The 19,519-nt window shown below is 55.8% G+C and overlaps 1 protein-coding gene across 6 annotated transcripts; it reads left to right on the forward strand.

Annotated features, from left to right (window-relative positions):
- The first annotated feature begins 8,423 nt into the window (after window positions 1-8,423).
- CDH15 (cadherin 15) lies at window positions 8,424-19,420 on the forward strand. 6 transcript variants are annotated; one of them, XM_039331001.1, is made up of 14 exons: window positions 8,424-8,580; window positions 11,556-11,717; window positions 12,445-12,600; window positions 12,805-12,949; window positions 13,437-13,597; window positions 14,541-14,669; window positions 15,257-15,442; window positions 15,842-16,095; window positions 16,503-16,642; window positions 16,941-17,159; window positions 17,562-17,801; window positions 18,324-18,460; window positions 18,553-18,708; window positions 18,972-19,420. In XM_039331001.1, exons 1-14 carry the CDS (start codon window positions 8,527-8,529, stop codon window positions 19,167-19,169), a joined length of 2,337 nt encoding a protein of 778 aa, XP_039186935.1. In that variant the 5' UTR covers window positions 8,424-8,526; the 3' UTR covers window positions 19,170-19,420. The 6 variants fall into 6 exon arrangements, with proteins under 6 accessions (XP_039186935.1, XP_039186936.1, XP_039186933.1 ...); XM_039331002.1 differs by having other exon boundaries at window positions 11,559-11,717; XM_039330999.1 differs by having other exon boundaries at window positions 8,478-8,580; window positions 10,637-11,717.
- Window positions 19,421-19,519: the final 99 nt, after the last annotated feature.

The following is a 19,519-nucleotide window of genomic DNA, read 5'->3' on the forward strand; positions in this document are numbered from 1 at the left end:
CTGCCTCTGTTAGGTCTCTGCCATTTTGGTCCTTTATCATGCCCATCTTTGCATGAAACGTTCCCTTCATATCTCCAATTTTCTTGAAGAGATCTCTGGTCCTCCCTATTCTGTTGTTTTCTTCTATTTCTTTGCACTGTTCATTTAAGAAGGCATTCTTATCTCTTCTAGCTACTCTCTGGAATTCTGCATTCAATTGGGTGTATCTTTCTCTTTCTCCTTTGCCTTTCGCTTCCCTTCTTTCCTCAGCTATTTGCAAAGCTTCCTCAGACAGCCATTTTGCTTTCTTGCATTTCTTTTTCTTTGGGATGGTTTTAGTTGCTACCTCTTGTACAATGTTGCGAACTTCCATCCATAGTTCTTCAGGCACTCTGTCTATCAGATCTAATTCCTTAAATCTATTTGTCACCTCTACTGTATATTCATCAGGAATATGATTTAGTTCATACCTGAGTGGCCTAGTGCTTTTCCCTACTTTTTTCAATTTAAGCCTAAATTTTGCAACGAGAAGCTCATGATCTGAGCCACAGTCAGCTCCTGGTCTTGTTTTTACTGACTGTATAGAGCTTCTCCATCTTTGGCTGCAGAGCACATAGTCAATCTGATTTCTATGTTGACCGTCTGGTGATGTCCATGTGTAGAGCCGTCTCTTGGGTTGTTGGAAAAGAGTGTTTGTTATGACCATCGTATTCTCTTGACAAAATTCTATTAGCCTGTGCCCTGCTTCATTTTGTACTCCAAGGCCAAACTTGCCTGTTATTCCAGTTATCTTTTGGCTTCCTACCTTAGCATTCCAATCCCCCATGATGATAAGGACATCATTTTTTGGTGTTAATTCTATAAGGTGCTGTAGGGCTTCATAGAACCGGTCAATTTCATCCTCTTCAGCACCAGTGGTTGGGGCATAGATTTGGACTACTGTGATATTGAATGGTTTGCCTTGGATTCGAATTGAGATCATTCTGTCATTTTGGGGATTGTATCCCAGTATTGCTTTTCCTATTCTTTTATTGACTATGAAGGCTACTCCATTTCTTCTGAGGGATTCTTGCCCACAGTAGTATACCTGATGGTCATCTGAGTTAAATTCACCCATTCCTGTCCATTTTAGTTCGCTGATTCCTAAGATGTCGATGTTCAGTCTTGTCATCTCTTTTTTGACTACGTCTAGCTTGCCTTGATTCATGGATCTTACATTCCAGGTTCCTATGGAGAAAAAATCTTTACAGCATCGGACTTTCCTTTCACCACCAGATATATCCACAGCTGAGCGTCCTTTCGGCTTTGGCCCAGTCGCTTCATTCTTTCTGGCGCTACTAGTACTAGCCCTCTGCTCTTCCCCAGTAGCATATTGGACACCTTCCGACCTGAGGGGCTCATCTTCCAGCGTCATATCTTTTTGCCTTTTAGTACTGTCCATGGGGTTTTCATGGCAAAGATACTGGAGTGGTTTGTCATTTCCTTCTCCAGTGGATCACATTTTGTCATACATAGGGTTTACTTGTGAAAACGGGAGGAAATTCAACATCTCTCCTCCCCCCAAATCATCCAGGGGGGAGGCAGATGGCAGGAAGAAGGCTTGCATGCCATCCCCCCACCCTGTGCGAAGGATGGAGGCATCCCCTTTGTTAAAACATCAGCACACAGTAAATTTTTTCACTTACCGTATAGATCAATATCAAATTATCATGTCTCACATTCATAACTCTTAAGCCAGCCACAATGGGGAGAGACAAGGTCACGGGAGAATAAATAGCAGCCGGCACTCTCCCCGATCCATCACTCCCGCCAAGCCCCTGCTCTTCGGCACCCGCCCACTGACAGGGCCATTAATAAAACTCCGCCAGGGCCGATCGATGGGCTTGATGGATGAGCGCAGGTAGCAAAGACAGGGAAACAGCTGCCTGTCACGCCTGGCTGAGGAATGGAAGTCAGTCAGGGAGGGGCTCTGCCAGCCGCCCCAGGGACCTTAAGAGCCGTTCGGGGCCAGTCAGGAACGTTTGACTTTGGCACCGGTGTCTCTGCCTGACGGGTCCTTCGAGGGGGTCGAGGGCACTGCCTGCTGGCCAGGCCAAGGCCCACCCTAGCCCAGGATGCACTTCCCCCAGGGGCCAGCCAGCTGGCAAAAGGGGGAGACACGTGCACCCTGTTTTTCCCTGCAACTGATCTGGGAACACAGGCTGCCCCCCAGCAGAAAGAAGCTGTGTTTTCCAACTCACAGCCTTGACCAGGATGCCCTCCGTGAAGATGAAAGCCACCTGAGTTAGCAAGCTGTCCCACTTCAGAGGAGGTCCCTGTCAGCAGCAGCAGGTGGACCCAGGTGGCAGCTGAACGAAGCCCTCCAGCTCAGCATCCTGTGGCTGAAAGACCAACCCAGGGCGAACGGAGGGTATGTGATCCAGCATTAAAAGCCAGGTCAAGTGGGTGCCTGGGTCGCCTTCAAGAGCGTGGAAGAGGAAAGACGGGCCTAGCCTGGCTTGGTAGTGTTGATGCTGTGGCCCTGCGGGCTTGAAAGCCACCGTATAACTCTAACTGTAGGACAGCAAGACCAAAAGAGGCACAAAGACCTCACATGCTCTGCTTACGCTCTGCTAGGGGGATGCCTTTAATACCTCTTCTCCCCGCTCAACAGGCCCCATTGAAACGGAAGGGCAGGTCTCCTGTCACACGCCCTTCAGTTATGCTGGAGCAGCAACAAGAGGCATCCGTCTCTTTCAGTGGTTCCTGCCGGTCCCTTCTATGACACCATGCAATGAAAGCAGTTAGGGAGATGTTCCCCACGGCCAAGCCCTCTTCTGCAAATTGCTCCCCTCCAAAGGATCAATACTGCCCCTTGCAGTCATCCATCCTTTTAAAAAAAATCACAGGTGGCCAGGAAGAGCAGTGCATGATCGGCCAAAGTGGATCCACTTCTTGAAGCAGCTTCTTAGGACCAAGGAAGAACAAAGGGAGGGCTTGGGAGACAGGCCCCCATGTGGCCCTTGGAAGGAGAAGGAGATGGATCCAGAGCCTGGTACCGTAGGTGGAAAAAGGCTGGTTCACACAGCACACTGGAGGAGACTCCTTTCCCCACTGGTGGCTTCTCATATCTTCTGTGATCCTCCAACCATCACCATGCCTAAATAATCAAGAGGATGGGCCTTCTATCGTGGCCACAATAGCTGGCGATGCTGTGGGGATGCTACTAGTCACTGGCTGTGAAGGATTGTCTAACAGTCCCTGGGAACATGGAGGAGGTAGTCCCTTACGGAAAGAAGATGGATCGTTATAGAAAAGATTCCTTAGTCCCAAAGAGTATTATCCACCTTATTTAAGCTAGGTATAAGTAGATCTAGAATGGTGTTTCTTAATCTTGAGAACACTAAGATGTATGACTTCAACTCCCAGAATTCTGGGAATTGAAGTCAATAGAGCTTAAAGTTGCCAAGGTTGAGAAACACCACTCTGAAGAACTGCGCTGGTAGGTTTTCAAGATGTGGTTACTATGCACACCTGCAATAAAGGCCTGTCCAAATGTCCAAGTGAAGTAGGGTGGGCCATACCTGTTCAGCTTAAATCCAGCATTGCCTCAGCCTCCTGTGCGTTTTAAGTCATCAGGGAACTGATTTGCTTGGGCAAAGCATGTTACACAAATATAGCTGTGATATCGTTTTTATCCAGAGAGGAGGGTTGGTGTATTGTGAAGCCACCGCTGAGAGTGAACATGTTAGCTAATATATGCAACCTGGGATGAGGGTTGCCTGCATACAAATCCACCCTTTGCCTTGCCCAAGATTGCACCCATGGAGGTGCGAGCAGCTTGGGAGGGGGATTGTGGGCTGCTCTGACTTCACTGGATTTGGGGCCTTCCTGCCTGGCATTTCGCCTGGGGGGGGAGGGTCTGCTTGCTTTTCTGTTCCTTTTGCAAGTTATCCGTTTTTCTAAGCCTGTAAAAGGGGAAATATTACCAAACTTCACATTGGCATCACGTTAACACCAACACCGCTCAAGATCCCCCAGGGAAAAACAGTAAGACCTGCAAAGTTGCAGAAAATTCCTGCTGGGACCTGGTTGCTTTTCTCTTTGCTGTGGCTCCTCTCACAGCAGGGACGTCTGACGTGGCTGGAGGAGGCTTCTGTGGGGGCAAGTGGGGGACTTCTTGGGGGGGGGAGCTGTGTGGGGCAGGATGACCAAAGGAGCGGTGCCCTTTGGCCACTGACTGAGCCAGTTATTATGAAGGAGAAAGCCCTCCTACAGGCCTGGTTTTGAGGTTGCTATTTTGCCATTGTCCCCTGCCGTAGTTTGGAGGGAGGTGGGATGGCAGCCTCATCGGCTCAGGGGAGGGCATCTCAAAATCACTCAGCCAACAGAGCAAGGACTCCTGCCCTGGAGGTGGTGTGGCCTTCTCTAGGGGCGGCAGCTACGGCTTCTTGCTGGGGGGCTGCTTGGAAGGACATCTTACAAAGGAGCAGGAGCCCCCCTCGCAAGCACCAGCCCAGGCCTCATCTGTGTCTCTGCAGTTGTCACAAGCGGAAGAGGAGACAGAGCTGGGTTGTGTTTCTGAAGTGCTGCGCCAAGAAAGCCTTCTGGGGGGGGAGGGGGGCTTTTCCAGGGCTCTGCACCTCCGTGCCAAGAGAACAGCCGCCCAAGCTGGATGCTGGCCTGTGAGGCTCCTTGCTGACACTGGAAGGGCTCCTACTGCAGCCATCTTTGCCCACCTTGGTGCAGGCGATTCCCAGGCAGTGTCAGCACACATTCTGCCCAGAGGCAGCCATTAGAATTAGGAATTGCTTGGGAGGGGGGAGTGAATAGGCTTTTGGTGTGATCCTATCCCCACTGCCTCCGCCCATGGCACCTTGCCTGGGCTCTGGTCCATTGCCCCCCCCCACCAGCTGGCCTCTCTGCCTGCATAGGGGGAAGAAGCACGTCCCACCCCTCCCACACTCCTGCTCCCCCAGGGCTGGGCAATGCCCACACTCTTTATGGCGGACATTATCTTTTATTGCTGTATAAAATCCTAAGCTTCGGTGCCCTTTATTGCTGCATCCCACAGCAGGGCTGCTGCCTGGCAGGGAAAAATGAGGGGGTGCAGCAGAGGTGGGCGCAGCACGCTTTGGTTCTGCTGGAAGGTGGAGGAGGGGCCCAAGCCAAGTGCTCTCTCCACTCAAGGGGGTGGCCTTGGCACCACAGCAAGTGCTGCCTTCTCTCTAAGCAGAGAAGGGGTCTCATGCCACTCTCTGTCCCCTTCCTTCTCCCTTGGGGTGCTCCAGCACCACTTGTCCTGTCCAGGGGGGTCTCCAGGTGGATTTTGCCAACCTAGTACCCACCAGGGAGTCTCTGGCCACCTCTGCCTGTCATTCCCTGGCCAAGCCCTCCTCTGTGCTGTTGAAAGGTAAGGCACAGCACAACACACATCTCCTTCCCTCCAAACTATGCTAGTCCTCTATGAAGCAGAGGGCAAGACTGTATCTGTGTGTATGTGGTGTGTGTGTACACATCCCCCCCCTGTCCTTCTGTCCAGCCTGCCAGCAGGGTCACTGGCAAGTCCTTGGCCTCCTTTGACGCTGAGGAGAGTGACAGGCTCCAGCTTCTGGCTTTTAGGACTGGCTGGGGGGAAGAAGCCGGCCAGCCAAGCGGGTCCCCCCAGCACCTGAGCCAGAGGCCACGACAGAAAAACACCGAGCGGCCCCCATCGCGCCCCCCCCATCAAGGAGGATCTCCCCCTCCGTCTCTCAAGTCGCCAGCCCGGCCTGACCCACTTCACCCACGGGGACAATGGCAGGGAGCATCTGCTGGCTGCATCCCTGCCACACTGCATCAGGTCAGGCAGAGGCGGCTGACAAGGGGCTGCCAGACAGAAAGGCAGCCAAGGTGGAAGCCCCCCCCCCTCCAGCCCCAGCATTTCAATGTCTTGCAGGCCACCAAGGCAGGGGATCAGGAGCTGCTAGGCCGATTCAAGCCAAGTGACTTTTTGCGCCCAGTCCACCCTCTGCCCCATCACCAGACCGAAGATGGGGCTCGGCTTGCTTTCTGGTTCCAAGGCCTCCTGAAGAGAGAACGCCAAGCTGGAAAAACAAAGGAAGGGGCTGGAGGCGCAGAAGCCTGTGAAATTATTTGGGATGCAGAAAAAAAGGGACGTATAACTCTTTCTCCCTGTTTGTGGCTCAGTGATTCCATGAAGCCCATCCACAGGAAATTCAAGATGGCCAAAGGAAGCATTTTTCCTTGTGCAGTTGCTGAATGCAACTCCTGCTTCACGGAGCGGCCCCAGCGCCTGTGCAGAAGAGCCTTGGAAGGGAAGGTGCCGCCCTTCCTTCGGTGGCCGAAAATGCAGTCAGGATTCAGAGCTCGGCTGCTGCCTGGCGACGCAGGTCCCCAGAAGGATTTTCCAAACGAGCCTTCAGGACAGCGGAGAGCTTGACCCTCTCTGGGCGGAGGAATGTCACGGAGCCCTCTGGGAGCCCTTCCCATATGCCTCCCGTTCGTCTGGCTCTCTTCTTGCACTTCAGATCCCGTCAAGGCCGGGCGCTGATGTGGGGCGACAGGGCAGCGTGGCCAGGAGCCAGCTAGGACAGATCAGCGGTTATCAGAAGCGGCAGCTGGAGTCAGCCAGTGGCCTTGAAAGGGGATTGGCCGCTTTGGCCACCAAGAGCCCACCCCTTCCTCATGGGTCCACGTGTGTGTGGATGCCACCGGATGCTGAAGGAGTCACTTGGTTCCCTTGGGTCCTTCTGGGTCCCATCGCTCTCCGAAGGCTGTGTACCAGAAGTGAGTGACAGAGAAATGTCTCCCCACAATCTGAACTTTCCTGGCCAAATCTCTCCCTTTAAGGAAGCCAGGCTGGGTCACAGCAGCTACTTAACAGAATAACAGAGTTGGAAGGGACCTTGGCAGCCTTCTAGTCCAGCCCCCTGCTCAACAGGAAACCCTACGGCCATTTCAGGCAAAAACTTCTTGAAAACTTCCACTGTTGGAGCATTCACCGCTTCTGGAGGCAGGTTGTTCCACTGGTTAATTGTTCTAACTGTCAGGAAATTTCTCCTCAGTTCTAGGTTGCTTTTTTCCTTGATTAGTTTCCATCCGTTGCTTCTTGTCCTGCTTTCTAGTGTTTTAGAGAATAGTTTGACTCCCTCTTCTTTGGGGCAGCCCCTGAGATACTGGAACACTCCTATCACTTAGTTTGCTGTATCGGATCTGGGCACCTGACGTGCTCCTCCAGCAACGTCAGCTGGACTGGGAGGTGGGAAAAAGAAAGCCCGAAGGAGGCCCTGGCGCGCACACACACCCATCGCTCCCGAGAAAGCTGCACGGAGGCGTCTGCGTCGTGCCAAGGGCCCTTCTCCCTCCACGCGCGAGGCGAGGCAACGGGGGCTTCTCAGCTCTTTGCTAGTGCTGGGGCTCCCCCTGCTGGCCGCCGCGCAGCATTACCGAGGCCCGCTTGCGCGGCGCTAGGGCAGCCGATGCTCCTTCGCGGGGCTCGAAGCTCTGAAGCCGGAGGGCCCCACGAGTCAGGGGACCCGGCCCGGGTGCTGCCCTCGTGGCCCTACCGATCCTGACGCCGCTCTCCTTAGCCGTGGAAGGTCTCTGAAGAGGAAGCAAAGGAGGGTTGCCAACACAGCGGGCTCCCTCCATGGGAAGAGACTCTGGCCGTTCTGGGCAGGAGCCCCGGTGCCCAGCTGGTGCTGCAGCTCTGCCAGATCTCTCCCTCCCTCCCTCCCTCTCGCACACGCACACACACACACACACACATGCACCAGAGCTGCCAACTGCTTCAGAGCCAACAGCTGCTGCTCTGCCTGCCAGGGCAGAGAGTGGGATGCCCTCCGTGGGGAGAGGAAGGTAGTGCCCCTCCCTTAAAGAGCTCCTGGCTGGCCCTCAGTCGTTGAGGAGCTTCTGGTCTGGCAGAGGGACTTGAGGGGCTTTAAAAATCCTGAAAAAGAAACATTTTCCTAACACTGGCAATAAAACTAGAAGGACATGTTGACAAAAGTCACCCGACACTGAGCTCATCTCGAAGAAGACTAGAAAACTAAGGATGTCTCCTTATGCAACAAATATTAAATAGCAAATAAACGTTTAGTTCCATAATTTACTAGAAGAATAATTTCTAGTTGAGAGTTTTGTTCACTCCTGCCCAGTGTTGGATTCAAATATGTGAGCAACCGGTTCTCTGTGTGGATGCTGCTTCCAGAAGTCCATTTTGTGCCTGGGCAACAAAAAATTAGCTACCAGTTCTACCGAACTGGTGCGAACCGACTGAGTCCCACCACTGCTCCTGCCCAGAACTAGCCTTCCTTCCCCTCCGGCTTCTCTTTGGAATGGCTGTTCTCCCCCCGGACACCCTGCCCACCCACCCACCCCCTCAGCTCAGGCCATCCGGCCCTTTTCTCCCAGCCTCTGGACCGGCCCCAACACATGTGCTGTCTGTCACAGCCAGCCGGCCGAGGCTATTTTAGCTCCTGTCCCAGGCTGAGCCGCCTCAGCCCCCTTGGAGAGAGGAAAGCAGGCAGGGGCACTCCGGCAACAGCTGGCCAGGTGCTGCCCAAGATGGTCCCCCTCTTCTGGCTCAGCTCCTGCCTCCTGGCCACCTTCGCAGCTCAGGTAAGCTGGGCGAGATGGGGCTGAGGTCCTTCCTCGCTGGGGCTCAGTGTGTCTGGCTCCTTTTGGGGCCCTGCAGCCCCACTCCCTTCCCAGGAGACCTCTTAAGAGGAAGGGAGGGAGGGAGGGTGGCTCTCCCAGCTGTCAGAAGGAATCCAGCCAAGGATCTGCTGGTGGAGGCCAGAGGGGCTTCCAGTGGAGAGTCCGCAGTTCCTCCCACTCCAGTTCAAACTCCATTGTTGGGGGGGGGCAGCTCCTAGCAGCGGCTGGAGCGTTTTCTTCGGCTGTGGGAAGGGAATCCTCAGCAGCTCCTGCTTTGGACTACAGAGACCATGCTGCAGGACTTGCGATGGTGACCGGCCTTGGTGCCCCCCCTTAAATTGTTTGGAGAGAGTCTTGGTGTCCCCTCAGGCTCTTGGGGCTGATCTGTGGGAGAGAAGCACCCACAGGAGGAGCTGGGCAAGTGCCCGTTGCCAGGGTCCTGCCTGGCCCAGAGGGGCCCCTTCTGGCTTTGTGGTGACCCAAGAGGCAGAATCTGCACTGGGCCAGGAGGGCAGTCTTGCAAAAGGCCTTTGTGTTGGCTCACCGGATCTGGCCCGTGTCAGAAGAGCTTTCCATGAACCTCGGTTTAAAGTCTGGAAAGGGGGCCGATGCCAGGGGCCCTGGATCTCTCCCCCGGGCAGGAAACCTGGAAGGTAACAAAGTCAAGCAGCCACAGGTCTCAGCCCATCCAGTTTTTCTAGCTTCTGGGTACCACACGGAGGGCTCCCCACCCCACGGTGCCTCCCTGCATCAGGGGCAAAGAGGCTTTAAAAATGAGAGAGAACCCAACTCTGCACAAAAGTCTCAGGAGTTTCTCTTCCCCACCCCTCCTCTGTGGGGTGAGGATGCTGCTCCTTCGGAGGTGCAGACGGGGCAAAATGGCTGGCGTTTGTCCTAGCTAGGCAGCCCTTTGGCTCTTTGCCCAGGGAGGGAAGGAGGCACCCCCATTGCCTCTGCCAGCTGCCCCAAGACAACACAAGCCTGGAATGTCGGGCGGGGGGGGGGCGGCTGGGAGTGGAAGCATGTGAGCCCTCGGCTGGGGTTGGGTGGGGAGTGGGCTCCATGTGGCTTGCATTAGATCTGCTTTGCTGTGAAGTTTAACTGAGGGGGGAAATTGCAGGGAGGGAAGCCGGGCCAAGGAAGGGCACAGTTCATCTCCCCTCCCCCAAATTCTTGTCTGCCCCCAGAGGCTTAAACTGGGCTGAGCTTGGCCAGTCCTGTGGCTGGTAGACCCCCCCCCATTTTAAGCTAACCCACTTCTGTGCAAGTTGGCAAGACCCCCCCACCTCTAAATCGTATTTTGGGGGGGGGGAGACTTAATCTGCTGACTTGCACTTCCCGTCAACTCAGCAGCTCCAGCATCTCAGAAGGGCGCCAGGTTGGGGAAGCCTGTCTGCATGCCCAGCAGGAGAGGGGAGGGGCACCCTGCCCCCTGCCTGGGCCTTGTGGGGAGGCGGCATTCTTCCACCAGCGGCTTCTGCATCTGTTCAGCCACCTGCTGGAGCGGAATTCAGAGCTGGCCATGGCCGGGAGAAGGGCAGGTCCCTTTGAGTAGTCCCAGGGTGGGAGGTGAAGTCTGGGCAGCCTGCAAAGCCTCTCTTTTCAGCCAAGGGACCCGCCTGCCAGGTTTTGCCAAGCTCCCACAGCACATTGCCTGGGTTCTGGAATGGCTGGGATCCAAGTTCTGGAGGGCCATTTACACCGGCAGAGGCCCCTCCAAGTATGAAACTCTTTAAGGCCGTCTTTGGAGGACACCCCCGTGAGCCCTCCAGCCAGTCCCCAAGGTTAGGGGTCAGCAGGAAGAGGCTCTTCTTGGCTGCAGCCTCTGCCGCACGAAATGGGATGAAATCAGATTTTTCCCATGTCAGCTTTAGCAGCCTCTTGAAAGTCTCGTGATCTCCCTGAATTTTGAGGAATGTTTTAGAGTTCATGCTTTGGTCAGGCTTCCCAAATTATTGTAATGGCTTTTAATTAAAATTGGCTTATAGGCCGTGTTTCACAATCCTATTTTGGGCAGGAAGTAGCCCTGGTATGACCAGGATCTTGAAACGAATGAAGGCTCCAGCTGCGGCCGGAGAGTCACCGAGAGTCTGGAGCGTCCTGTGGGAAAGGGCCAGAGGCCGAATTCTCCCGAAACAAACACAGGGAAGGAATGCCGGAAGTCCCCGCCACTCCCTTGGGATACGGCTTGGCCGAGAAATCCCACGCAAGGCCGGGCTGGTGGGGAGGAAGGAGAAGCAGCCCTGGGCTCCCTGCCCCTGCTGGGCTTCCTGGCTGGACTCCCCCCCCCCGCCTGGCCTCTGAAGGGGGGCTGAGAATGCCTCATCTTGAAGCAACGTTGTCTCTGCCAAACTTGCCATCTGTTTTCTTCCCCAAATGCTGCTTTTCTGGGCCTCACAAAGGAAAGTGTATCTCCCCAGACAGGGGAAGGAAGCCGGAGCCCCATCAGGGACTCTCCGGCTCTTCCAGGCTGCGTATCACTCTTAACTTGCCAGCGCACTTGCCTCCTTAAAGAAGGAATATGCATAACCCTCCGGCCCTTCCCCAGCGAAATGCCCCCCCCCCCGGTCTCCCTGAGGAGACTCTGCAGCCTCCGCTTGCGAGGAGGCCTGAGCGCAGCTGCTGGCCAAATGTGCTGCATGTGGGGATTAATCCCTGGAGTGGGGCAGAGGGTGGGGGTGAGAGAGCAGCAACAGAAAAAAGTCACAGGGACTCCAGCAGCACCTGTCCAAGGCATCAACGTCCTTTTGTTAATCAAATGTGTTGGGAGGACAAGAGGCCTCTGGTTCCTTCTGATTTTCCACCAACGCAGGCTGACCCAGCCCTCTCCTTCCCCGTTCGCACACAAATACACACCTAAGAATCAGGCAGTACTTCAGTGGCACTGCCATGGCCGCCATCTTGACTTTTTTGACCGCCTCGCCTTTTCTTCCGAGCAGGACGCCTGTTGTGCCACAGGGCTGGCTTCTGGCAGGCATCCTGTTCCGCAGCTGCAGCCACGGGAGAAAGCCGCCCTGAGGAGGGTCAAACGGGCCTGGGTCATCCCCCCCATCAGCCTACCTGAGAACTACCGGCGGCTGCCCCACCTTCTGGTCCAGGTGGGCATGAGAGAGACGGGCAGCTGAGGTTTGCAGGCAGAGTTTCAGGAGGGAAGGGCATTCGGGACTAGCGGAAGAAAAAAGCTTTTTTTGCTGCTGTGCCACCCCTCTGACTCGAGGAGGCAGTGGCTGGACAGCCACTCTTCAGTCCAGCGCTGACCCCTCTCTGGCCACTGCCCACACCTTCGCCGGCTGCTTCTCAAAGCTAGGCACTCAGTCCTCTGCAGCCGGACTTTCTCCCCCCTAGAGACCAGGCAGACGGAGGCAAAGGCAAGCTTAGAGGCAGTACAAATGCAGTCACTAAATTGGCATGCTTTAGGGATTAGCACCTTGAGGGATGGGTGTTCACGATCCTGCTTTGTGTCCACCCATGTGATGGCCGGGGGTTATGGGTCTGCTGCTGCCCATGCCTCGCGACCTCTGGGCCCACATTTCCAGGGGATCCCATTCCCCATCGAACTCTAGAGGGGAGCCCAAATTTCCCCATTAGGCCTTCTTCAGCATGCCACAAGTCCACGGTCATTCTTACATCTGTAGGAACAGCTGGAAAAACTGGCTGAAAATGCAGCCAGAGTCGTCCCTGGACAATAGTCCAACTCCGGAGCTTCTGCTGTCCCAACCCTGGTGGGATTTCGACCTTATTCAGCTTCAGGTGTGGGTGGGGGGCGAGAGGGAAAGAGCTTGGGGAGGCCTTCTCAGCCCCCGGAGTCTGCCTCCCTCTCTGCAGATTAAGTCAGACAAGCAGCAGCCAGGGGTGGTAGTCTACAGCATTAAGGGCCCCGGGGTTGATGAAGACCCCAAGGATATCTTCTCCATCGATAACCGGAGCGGCAAGGTCTACCTCAATACCGTGCTGGATCGGGAAAAACATGATCGCTTTCGGGTAAGGAAGCTGCGGTTAGACTCTGATCAGCTCAGCATCCAGATGTTTGGGTCCTTTCCCCCCCAGTTCTATCCAAAGGGTGGGGGCAGGAAGTCCTCCCACCTCCATCAAACCCTGCCCCATAAGCCGTCCCGAGTCCCTTAGGGGAGCAGAGGCTGCCTTCCCCAGTTGAGATGGGCCTCCTTCTGTTCTCCCCACCACCAGCTCAAGGCTTTTGCCCTCGACCTGGGCGGGGTGCCTCTGGAAGAGCCCACCGACTTGGAGATCGTCGTCCTGGACCAGAACGACAACCGGCCACTCTTCCAGCAGGACATCTTCACAGGGCACGTGGTGGAAGGGGCCGAGCCAGGTGGGTAGCCCGGACCTTCCTCTGGGTCTGGCCAAATGTCTTCCAAGGGGCAGAACGGATCCTGTAGCACCGGCTCCCCTTTGACCTGGCCCAGGCAGGCCCTGTCCTTGCCTTCACTTTGGGTGACCATGACGAGGGGCCAGCCCACGTTCGGGAATGGGATGCGTTTAATTTTCATGGTGCATCTCCCTAGTTAAGTAGCCCTGAATTACCAAACCATCTACTTAATTATTTGCCTGACCTGTGCACTTTCTGGCTGCCCTTGGAAGCACTAATTACACAACTACGATAAACGTGATTATCTTGACCTCCATTCTTGGTTCTCCCACAGTTACAGCGTGACCCCCGAGCCTGTGGGGCTGGGTCACGTGGCAGAGCAAACTCTGTTCTGTGGGCGACAATTGTGTTTCCAAAGAGGCCCCAGAAAATTTTCAGCCGGGAGAGAAATTGCCCCGGGCTGCCTCTAAAAATGCTTGGCGTTTTTCAGGGACGTTTGTGTTGAAGGCAGAAGCCACAGATGCTGACGACCCCGAGACAGACAATGCGGCACTCCAGTTCTCCATCCTGGGCCCAGAAGGGGCGGAGCTGTTCACCATCAATGAGCTCTCTGGGGAAATTCAGATCGCCGGAGAAGGGCTGGACCGCGAGGTATGGACCTCTCCCTTGTGTGTCTGGATGCAGCTTCTGGCCACTAATTAAGGGACAAAGTGGCACAAAATGAAAGAAAAAGGGCCATGGGGGGGGGGAGAGAGAGAGAGAGAGAGAGAGGTCTCCTAATTACAATGCCCATGCCTCCTTTCTAACTTATAGTACTTCAACTACTGTAGACTCTTTCACAATTATTGTTATAAAATGTTCCCTGATTATTTTACAAAATCAATGTCATGGTTCCGACAGATGAAACTCCTCAAAGAACTTCGAGGCATTGTTTACCTTAAAGAATCTTTATGGGAGTAGCATAGCTTCGGCACTAACATAGTTGAAGCCAAAAACTGGATTCCCCTCCCCTGAGCACATAGTATCAAAGCACAATTCCCTCCTCCAATTAACTTCATAAATCACATTCTCCAATTAGTTTGAAATGCAAATTTTCCCTCCTGTTCTGCTACCTGCCAATTCTTATCATCTCTTATTTCAAGCTCTGAATTCACAGGCTAGTACAATATTGTTATGTCTAACTAACTCCCACCACACTCCACCTCCTCCCACAGCATCATCTAATTCTAAGAGTAAAGCATAAGAAAGAAAAAGGCTGCATCTTCATATGTTGTCAAAACAAGAACATCCAATGTTAGCAGCGTTAACAATCAAATTGTTTGCTAATAGCAACAAGACTTGGATTTATTTTATTATTAAGGACTGCACAAAATAGTATTTAAAACATCTAGTTGATGAAGCCTGAGGCATCTGTAGCTGACGTTTCTTTTTATTTGATCTGCAAAACTGGTTCAGTCATTTCAGTGAAGAGGTGGTCAGCAAGTGGAGCTTGAGGAAGTGCATGGCCCGGGGGTCCCACATACGGCTGGCTGACAACCCAGCACATTACTGTGAACTCCTGGAGCATTTACCGGTTTCTGGCACTCCTGTGCAGGGGACGGGCAGTTACAACCTGACACTCCAAGTGGCTGACATGGCTGGAGAAGGCCTGACCACCACAGCTACAGCGGTCATCTACGTGGAGGACATCAATGATAACCCCCCTGAATTCACGTTGGATGAGGTGGGAGAGCAGCCCCTCCGCCTGGGGGGAGAGACGGTGCAGAGGCAGTGTTATCCCCACCCCCCACCCCTTGCACATCTCCCTTCCTTGGGCATCCCCCTTCAAGCAGTGCTGGGCAAGGTCCCTGGCACAGGAGGTGGGCCAAGAGCTTAGAAGGCGAGGTTCCTGAACCCCCCAGCATCATAGGATGAAGAGGAGGGGGCCAATCTTGGTCTGGCCCACCCTCACCTGTGAACGAGGTCTTGTCTTACCCCGCTAGCAGAGGTTGGGCAGAGAAGGAGCAGCTCTCTGCAGAATTCCTGCTTGGCGGAGTTCAACTCAGTTCTCCCTTTCTGTGGGTCACACAGCAGCTGCGGCCCCACCTGAAACCCCTCAAGTCTGGAGAAGGTGGGTGGGGGAGCTGGCCAGCATGTAAATCTCCTTTTCCCTAGCTGTTAGAATGCCCTTTAGCTGCCCCACGGGAACCCAAAAGATCCCATCATTGCTGGTGGGGTCATCCTCAGCCACCCCTCTTCTTTCCTGGGGAGGAGCAGGTTGAAAGGGGGGCTCCTCGGTGGTTTGGTCAGCCTGCCCCCCTTCTCGTGCAGTTCCACATGGAGGCCCCCGAGAACCAGCCTGGCGTGGAGGTTGGGCGGGTGACGGTGCAGGACAAAGACCAGCCGGGCTCTCCCAACTGGCTGGCCAAGTTCACCATCCTGGAGGGAGACCCCAGAGGAGCTTTCTCCATCCACCCGGACCCCCTGACCAATGAGGGGGTCATCTCTTTGGCCAAGGTAAGGAAGAGCCAGGCTCTGCTCTGGCGCAGGGGCAATGTGGGCCCAGAAAAGATTCATCCTGCAACTTTAGCTGAGCCTCTCCTCCCCCCCCCCACGTGGTGGGCCAGTAACCGTCTGAAGCTTTCCGGACAGAAGCGGAAGGACAGCAGGCTCAGCCTTCCAGGGGGAAAAGGAAGGCCGGGACGGCTTCTGCAGCAGATGGCGGGGGGGGGGGAGAGGAAGGAGAGGCGAGCTGGAGGTCTCTGCACCAGGACAGGAGGGGGGGGGGGCGGCAGAGCAAAGGCCAAGGCTCAGCCGTGCACGGTGTGTGTGTGTGTGTGCATGTGTGACAGTAGCGTCCCAGAAGAGCTGGCGCTCCCCCTCCCCATGTCTCCCCATCTCTCCCCCACTTGCCAGGCCCTGGACTACGAGGAGCAGAACCGTTACGAGCTGCTGGTCTCTGTGCAGAACCAAAGCCCCCTGCACCCCTCCGCCCCCAAAGCCACCCACGCCTTGGCCATGGTGCAGCTCCAGGTGATGGATGCCAACGAGCCTCCCTTCTTCCTGGACAACCCCTGCAGGGGGAGGGTGAACGAAGGGGCAGCTCCTGGCACCCCGATCGCCCTCTTCCGGGCCAGGGACCCAGACACGCAGCAGGCTCAGCAGCTCAGGTGAGCAAAATCCAAGCCGGCCGGTGGAGATCCTGCACAGGTGCAGTGCTTGGCCAGTGCTCAGGATTCGGAACTCAGGGTAAAATCCAGCAAACCCAACCCTCGTTTCCTTCTTGTTGTAACAATGAAGTCTCTAGTCCTCATTAACTCCATCCCTAAAAGCAAGCCCTGCAAAAATCCACAGGATGATGTCTAAGGAGTCCCTACTGGGTTTCCCTGCCTCTGAGTCAGCCCTGCACCCCACTCATTTTCCAGATGCAGCTGGGATCTCAGAGGAATCTTCCAGAGGGTCTGGCAAATTGGGGAGGGGGCTTTCCATTCTTTGCTCTTTGGGAAGCAAGTCCTGCACATGGGGGGAGGGTGTGCATGTACAGTATACATCCCCTGAGCCCATCTCCTCTCTCCAGGTACCTGCAGGCCTCTGAGTTGGCCAGCTGGCTGCAGGTGGACCCCGAATCGGGCCGGATGGAAGCCCTCCAGAAAGTACCCCCACGGTCAGCCTTCCTGGATGGCTGGTACATCACACAGATCCTGGCAGTTGATAATGGTGAGGGGGTGAGCAGGGGAGGATGGGGAGAGAAGAAGCAAAGGGGGCTTCAGAGGGCAACTCAGTCCTGGTCAAAAATCCGGCTAACTGATTTCCGCAGGAGCAGCTGAGGCTGGTCCGGACTCAGGGAGGGTCTTTAGCCGGGCCAGGACTGGGCCCCCCTTTGAGCAGCCATTGGCAAAAGAGTGGAAGCTGGGAAAAGCGCTCAGCCCACCCCTCGTTCCATGGAAGTTGCCTCTGGCTGGAGAGACCCCCAAGGTCTGCTGCGATCCTCAGGGTCTGCCTCTCTCTCTCTCAGGGATCCCTCCCCTCACGGCCACTGGGACCCTGTCCATCGAAGTGCTGGAGGTCAACGACCATGCGCCCTCCCTTTTCCCCACAACGGGGTCGCTGTGCAGAGGAGAGGCTGGCTTAGTCCTGAGCGCCACTGATGAGGACTTGGCGCCCCACGCAGGGCCCTTCCGCTTCCATCTTGGCCCCAGCAGTGCCCACAACTGGACTCTCAGCTACCCCAACGGTAATTGGGTTTCCTGGGTCCCACGTGTGATGGGGGAAGGGACCTTAACCCAGACTTTGGGGCGGGCTGGACTGGACTTCCTGGTAGAGGCTCCTCCCCACAGAGCACATTACTTTGCAACGTTCAGTGGGGAGAGTTAGCCTCTGGTCCAGCTGGAGCCTGCCAGGCACTGGACTGGGGTGTGTGAGGGGTGATTTCTGGCAGCCTCGAATTTGCCAGACACCAAACTGGGGGAATCCGAGGACTAAAAATCTGAAACTAGCTGAAAAGTGACTTCTTGAGCTCTTTTGCGATGCGACAGGCCCTGGGCTTTTTTTTTTTTTTTTTTGAGCATCGGAAAAGTCCAGTTCCCAGTTATCAATAACTTGATGCCCCCTTTCCTGCTCCCCTCACCCACTCCAGACACCCACGTGCTGCTGCAGCCTCCCGTGGATGTGTCCGAGGGTCTTCACATCCTGCCACTGTTGGTCAGTGACTCTGGCATCCCGCCACGGGTGCGAGAGCAGCTGCTGAACATCTCGGTCTGTGCCTGCAGTCGGTGGGGCACCTGTGGGGCTCCCAAAGCTGCCACTGTGGGGGCCACGGCAGGCCTCAGTTTGGGCGCCTTGATGACCATCCTCTGCAGTGCTGTCCTACTCATGTGTAAGTGCCTGAATGCTGGATTGGGACCTTTGCCCAGCAGCTGAAGGGGAGGGGACTGCAATCCCCAGTGTCCCAGAAAGGAAGTGGGAAGTCGGATATCTGCCCCAAGTTCATGGGGGGAGGTCAATGCTGGGAGGTTAGTGGATCTGTAAAGCCAAAGGACGCATATCCTATTTCTGGGCCTGGGGGGTGGACATTTGTCCATCACCAGGATCTCCCCTGGGCTGAAGAACTTTCCTGCTGCAAAGAGGAAGACCTTGGCGCTAAGATACCCTCCTGTGTGCCCCAGGCCCCCTCCCCATTTTCCTGCAGCAATGTGTGTGTGTGGGGGGGGGAATGTGGATTTATGTAATTTGGCGGGGGGGGGCGCTGCATTGGCCGGGTACATTTTCCCAGCCTGCCTGGGCATGGGCAGGGCAGTCCCGAGAGGAGCTGGCAGCGCAGGAGGCAGGTGTGGTCGGCTGCCCCGAGTGCTGGGAGGGTGGTGTGCACGGGGGCCTCTGACCTGCCCTTCCTGGGCAGTGCTGGTGCTGCTGGTGGCTGGGCTGGAGCACTCTCGCCGGCAGGTGCTGCGCAAGGGGCTGCTGGGCGCCTGGCAGGACGACCTGCGTGACAACATCCTCAACTACGACGAGCAGGGGGGTGGCGAAGAGGACCAGGTGAGACCAGTGGGGTTGCCATGGGGCCAGCTCCTTTCCCCACCTCTAAGCTATGGGGCTATGATGGCTGTGCGTCCCTTCTCTGCCCACAGGATGCCTACGACCTCTCCCAGCTGCGTGACCCCGATCTCTTTGGCCCCTCGACTCCCCGGGGGAAGCCCCTTCGGCGGAGGGATGCCCCCCATAGCTGTGCCTTGTACCAGCACCCCCAGCGATGCCCTTCTGACATCGAGGACTTCATCAACGAGGTGAAAGGTGGCAAGAAGGCCGGCAGGGAGGGGGGGTGGGAAAAGGGCGAGGGGGACCCCCACCCAACCTTTCTTAAATCTGCCTTGTGACCAGCCGGTGCTTCGTCACTGGAGGTTTTCAGGAACGGACTGGACAACTCCTTTGACGGGGACGGTATAAGCCAGGTCTCCTGCCTTGAGTGAGGGGTGGACTGCAAGACCTCCCAGGTCCTTTCCACCTTCTCTAGAATTCTGTGCTCATTCCTGCTCCGTCTCCTGTGTAGGGCCTGGAGGCAGCCGACAGTGACCCCAGTGTCCCCCCCTACGACACGGCCCTCATCTATGACTACGAGGGGGAGTGTTCGGCCGGTGGGTCGCTGAGCTCCATCCTGTCCAGCCTGGAAGACGAAGACCAGGACTACTGTTACCTTCACGAATGGGGGCCACGATTCCAGCGCCTGGCCGAGCTGTATGGCCAGTAGGGGGCAGGAGGAGCAGCAGGGCCAGACTGGACCAACCCGGCTTGGGCTGCAGCATCACCCTCCTGGCCGGCAGGTGGGGGACCCCGGGGGGCAGGGCCCCCATCCAGCCGCTATCTTGCCAACTGCAGCTCCGTCTCCAGCTGGACAGCGCCCTGAAGCCGAGGGCGGACAGAGACCCCAAGGTGCCTTTCCAGGCCTCCAGCTGAGATTCTGCTGGCACTTCCCAGTTCTGCCGGCGGCTGCTGAAGGAGTTCCAGGGACCTGGGACCACCTGTGCAACCCCTTGTTTCCCCTGGGACCCCAACAGTCTCATCCAGGGACCATGAGGGTCACTAGGCCTAAAGAAAGAG

Source organism: Crotalus tigris, unplaced genomic scaffold (assembly GCF_016545835.1).
Source record: "Crotalus tigris isolate CLP2741 ecotype Arizona unplaced genomic scaffold, ASM1654583v1 scf7180000024433.1590703, whole genome shotgun sequence".
Classification (NCBI taxonomy): domain Eukaryota; kingdom Metazoa; phylum Chordata; class Lepidosauria; order Squamata; family Viperidae; genus Crotalus; species Crotalus tigris.

Bases quoted from the DNA above. Each gene is read 5' to 3' on its own strand.
- CDH15 (XM_039330999.1), top strand. From the start codon at position 11,172: ATGCCCCCCCCCCCGGTCTCCCTGAGGAGACTCTGCAGCCTCCGCTTG. The intron at 11,718-12,444 runs GTGGGCATGAGA...CCCTCTCTGCAG, and splicing joins TGCCCCACCTTCTGGTCCAG to ATTAAGTCAGACAAGCAGCA. The intron at 14,670-15,256 runs GTGGGAGAGCAG...CTTCTCGTGCAG, and splicing joins CTGAATTCACGTTGGATGAG to TTCCACATGGAGGCCCCCGA.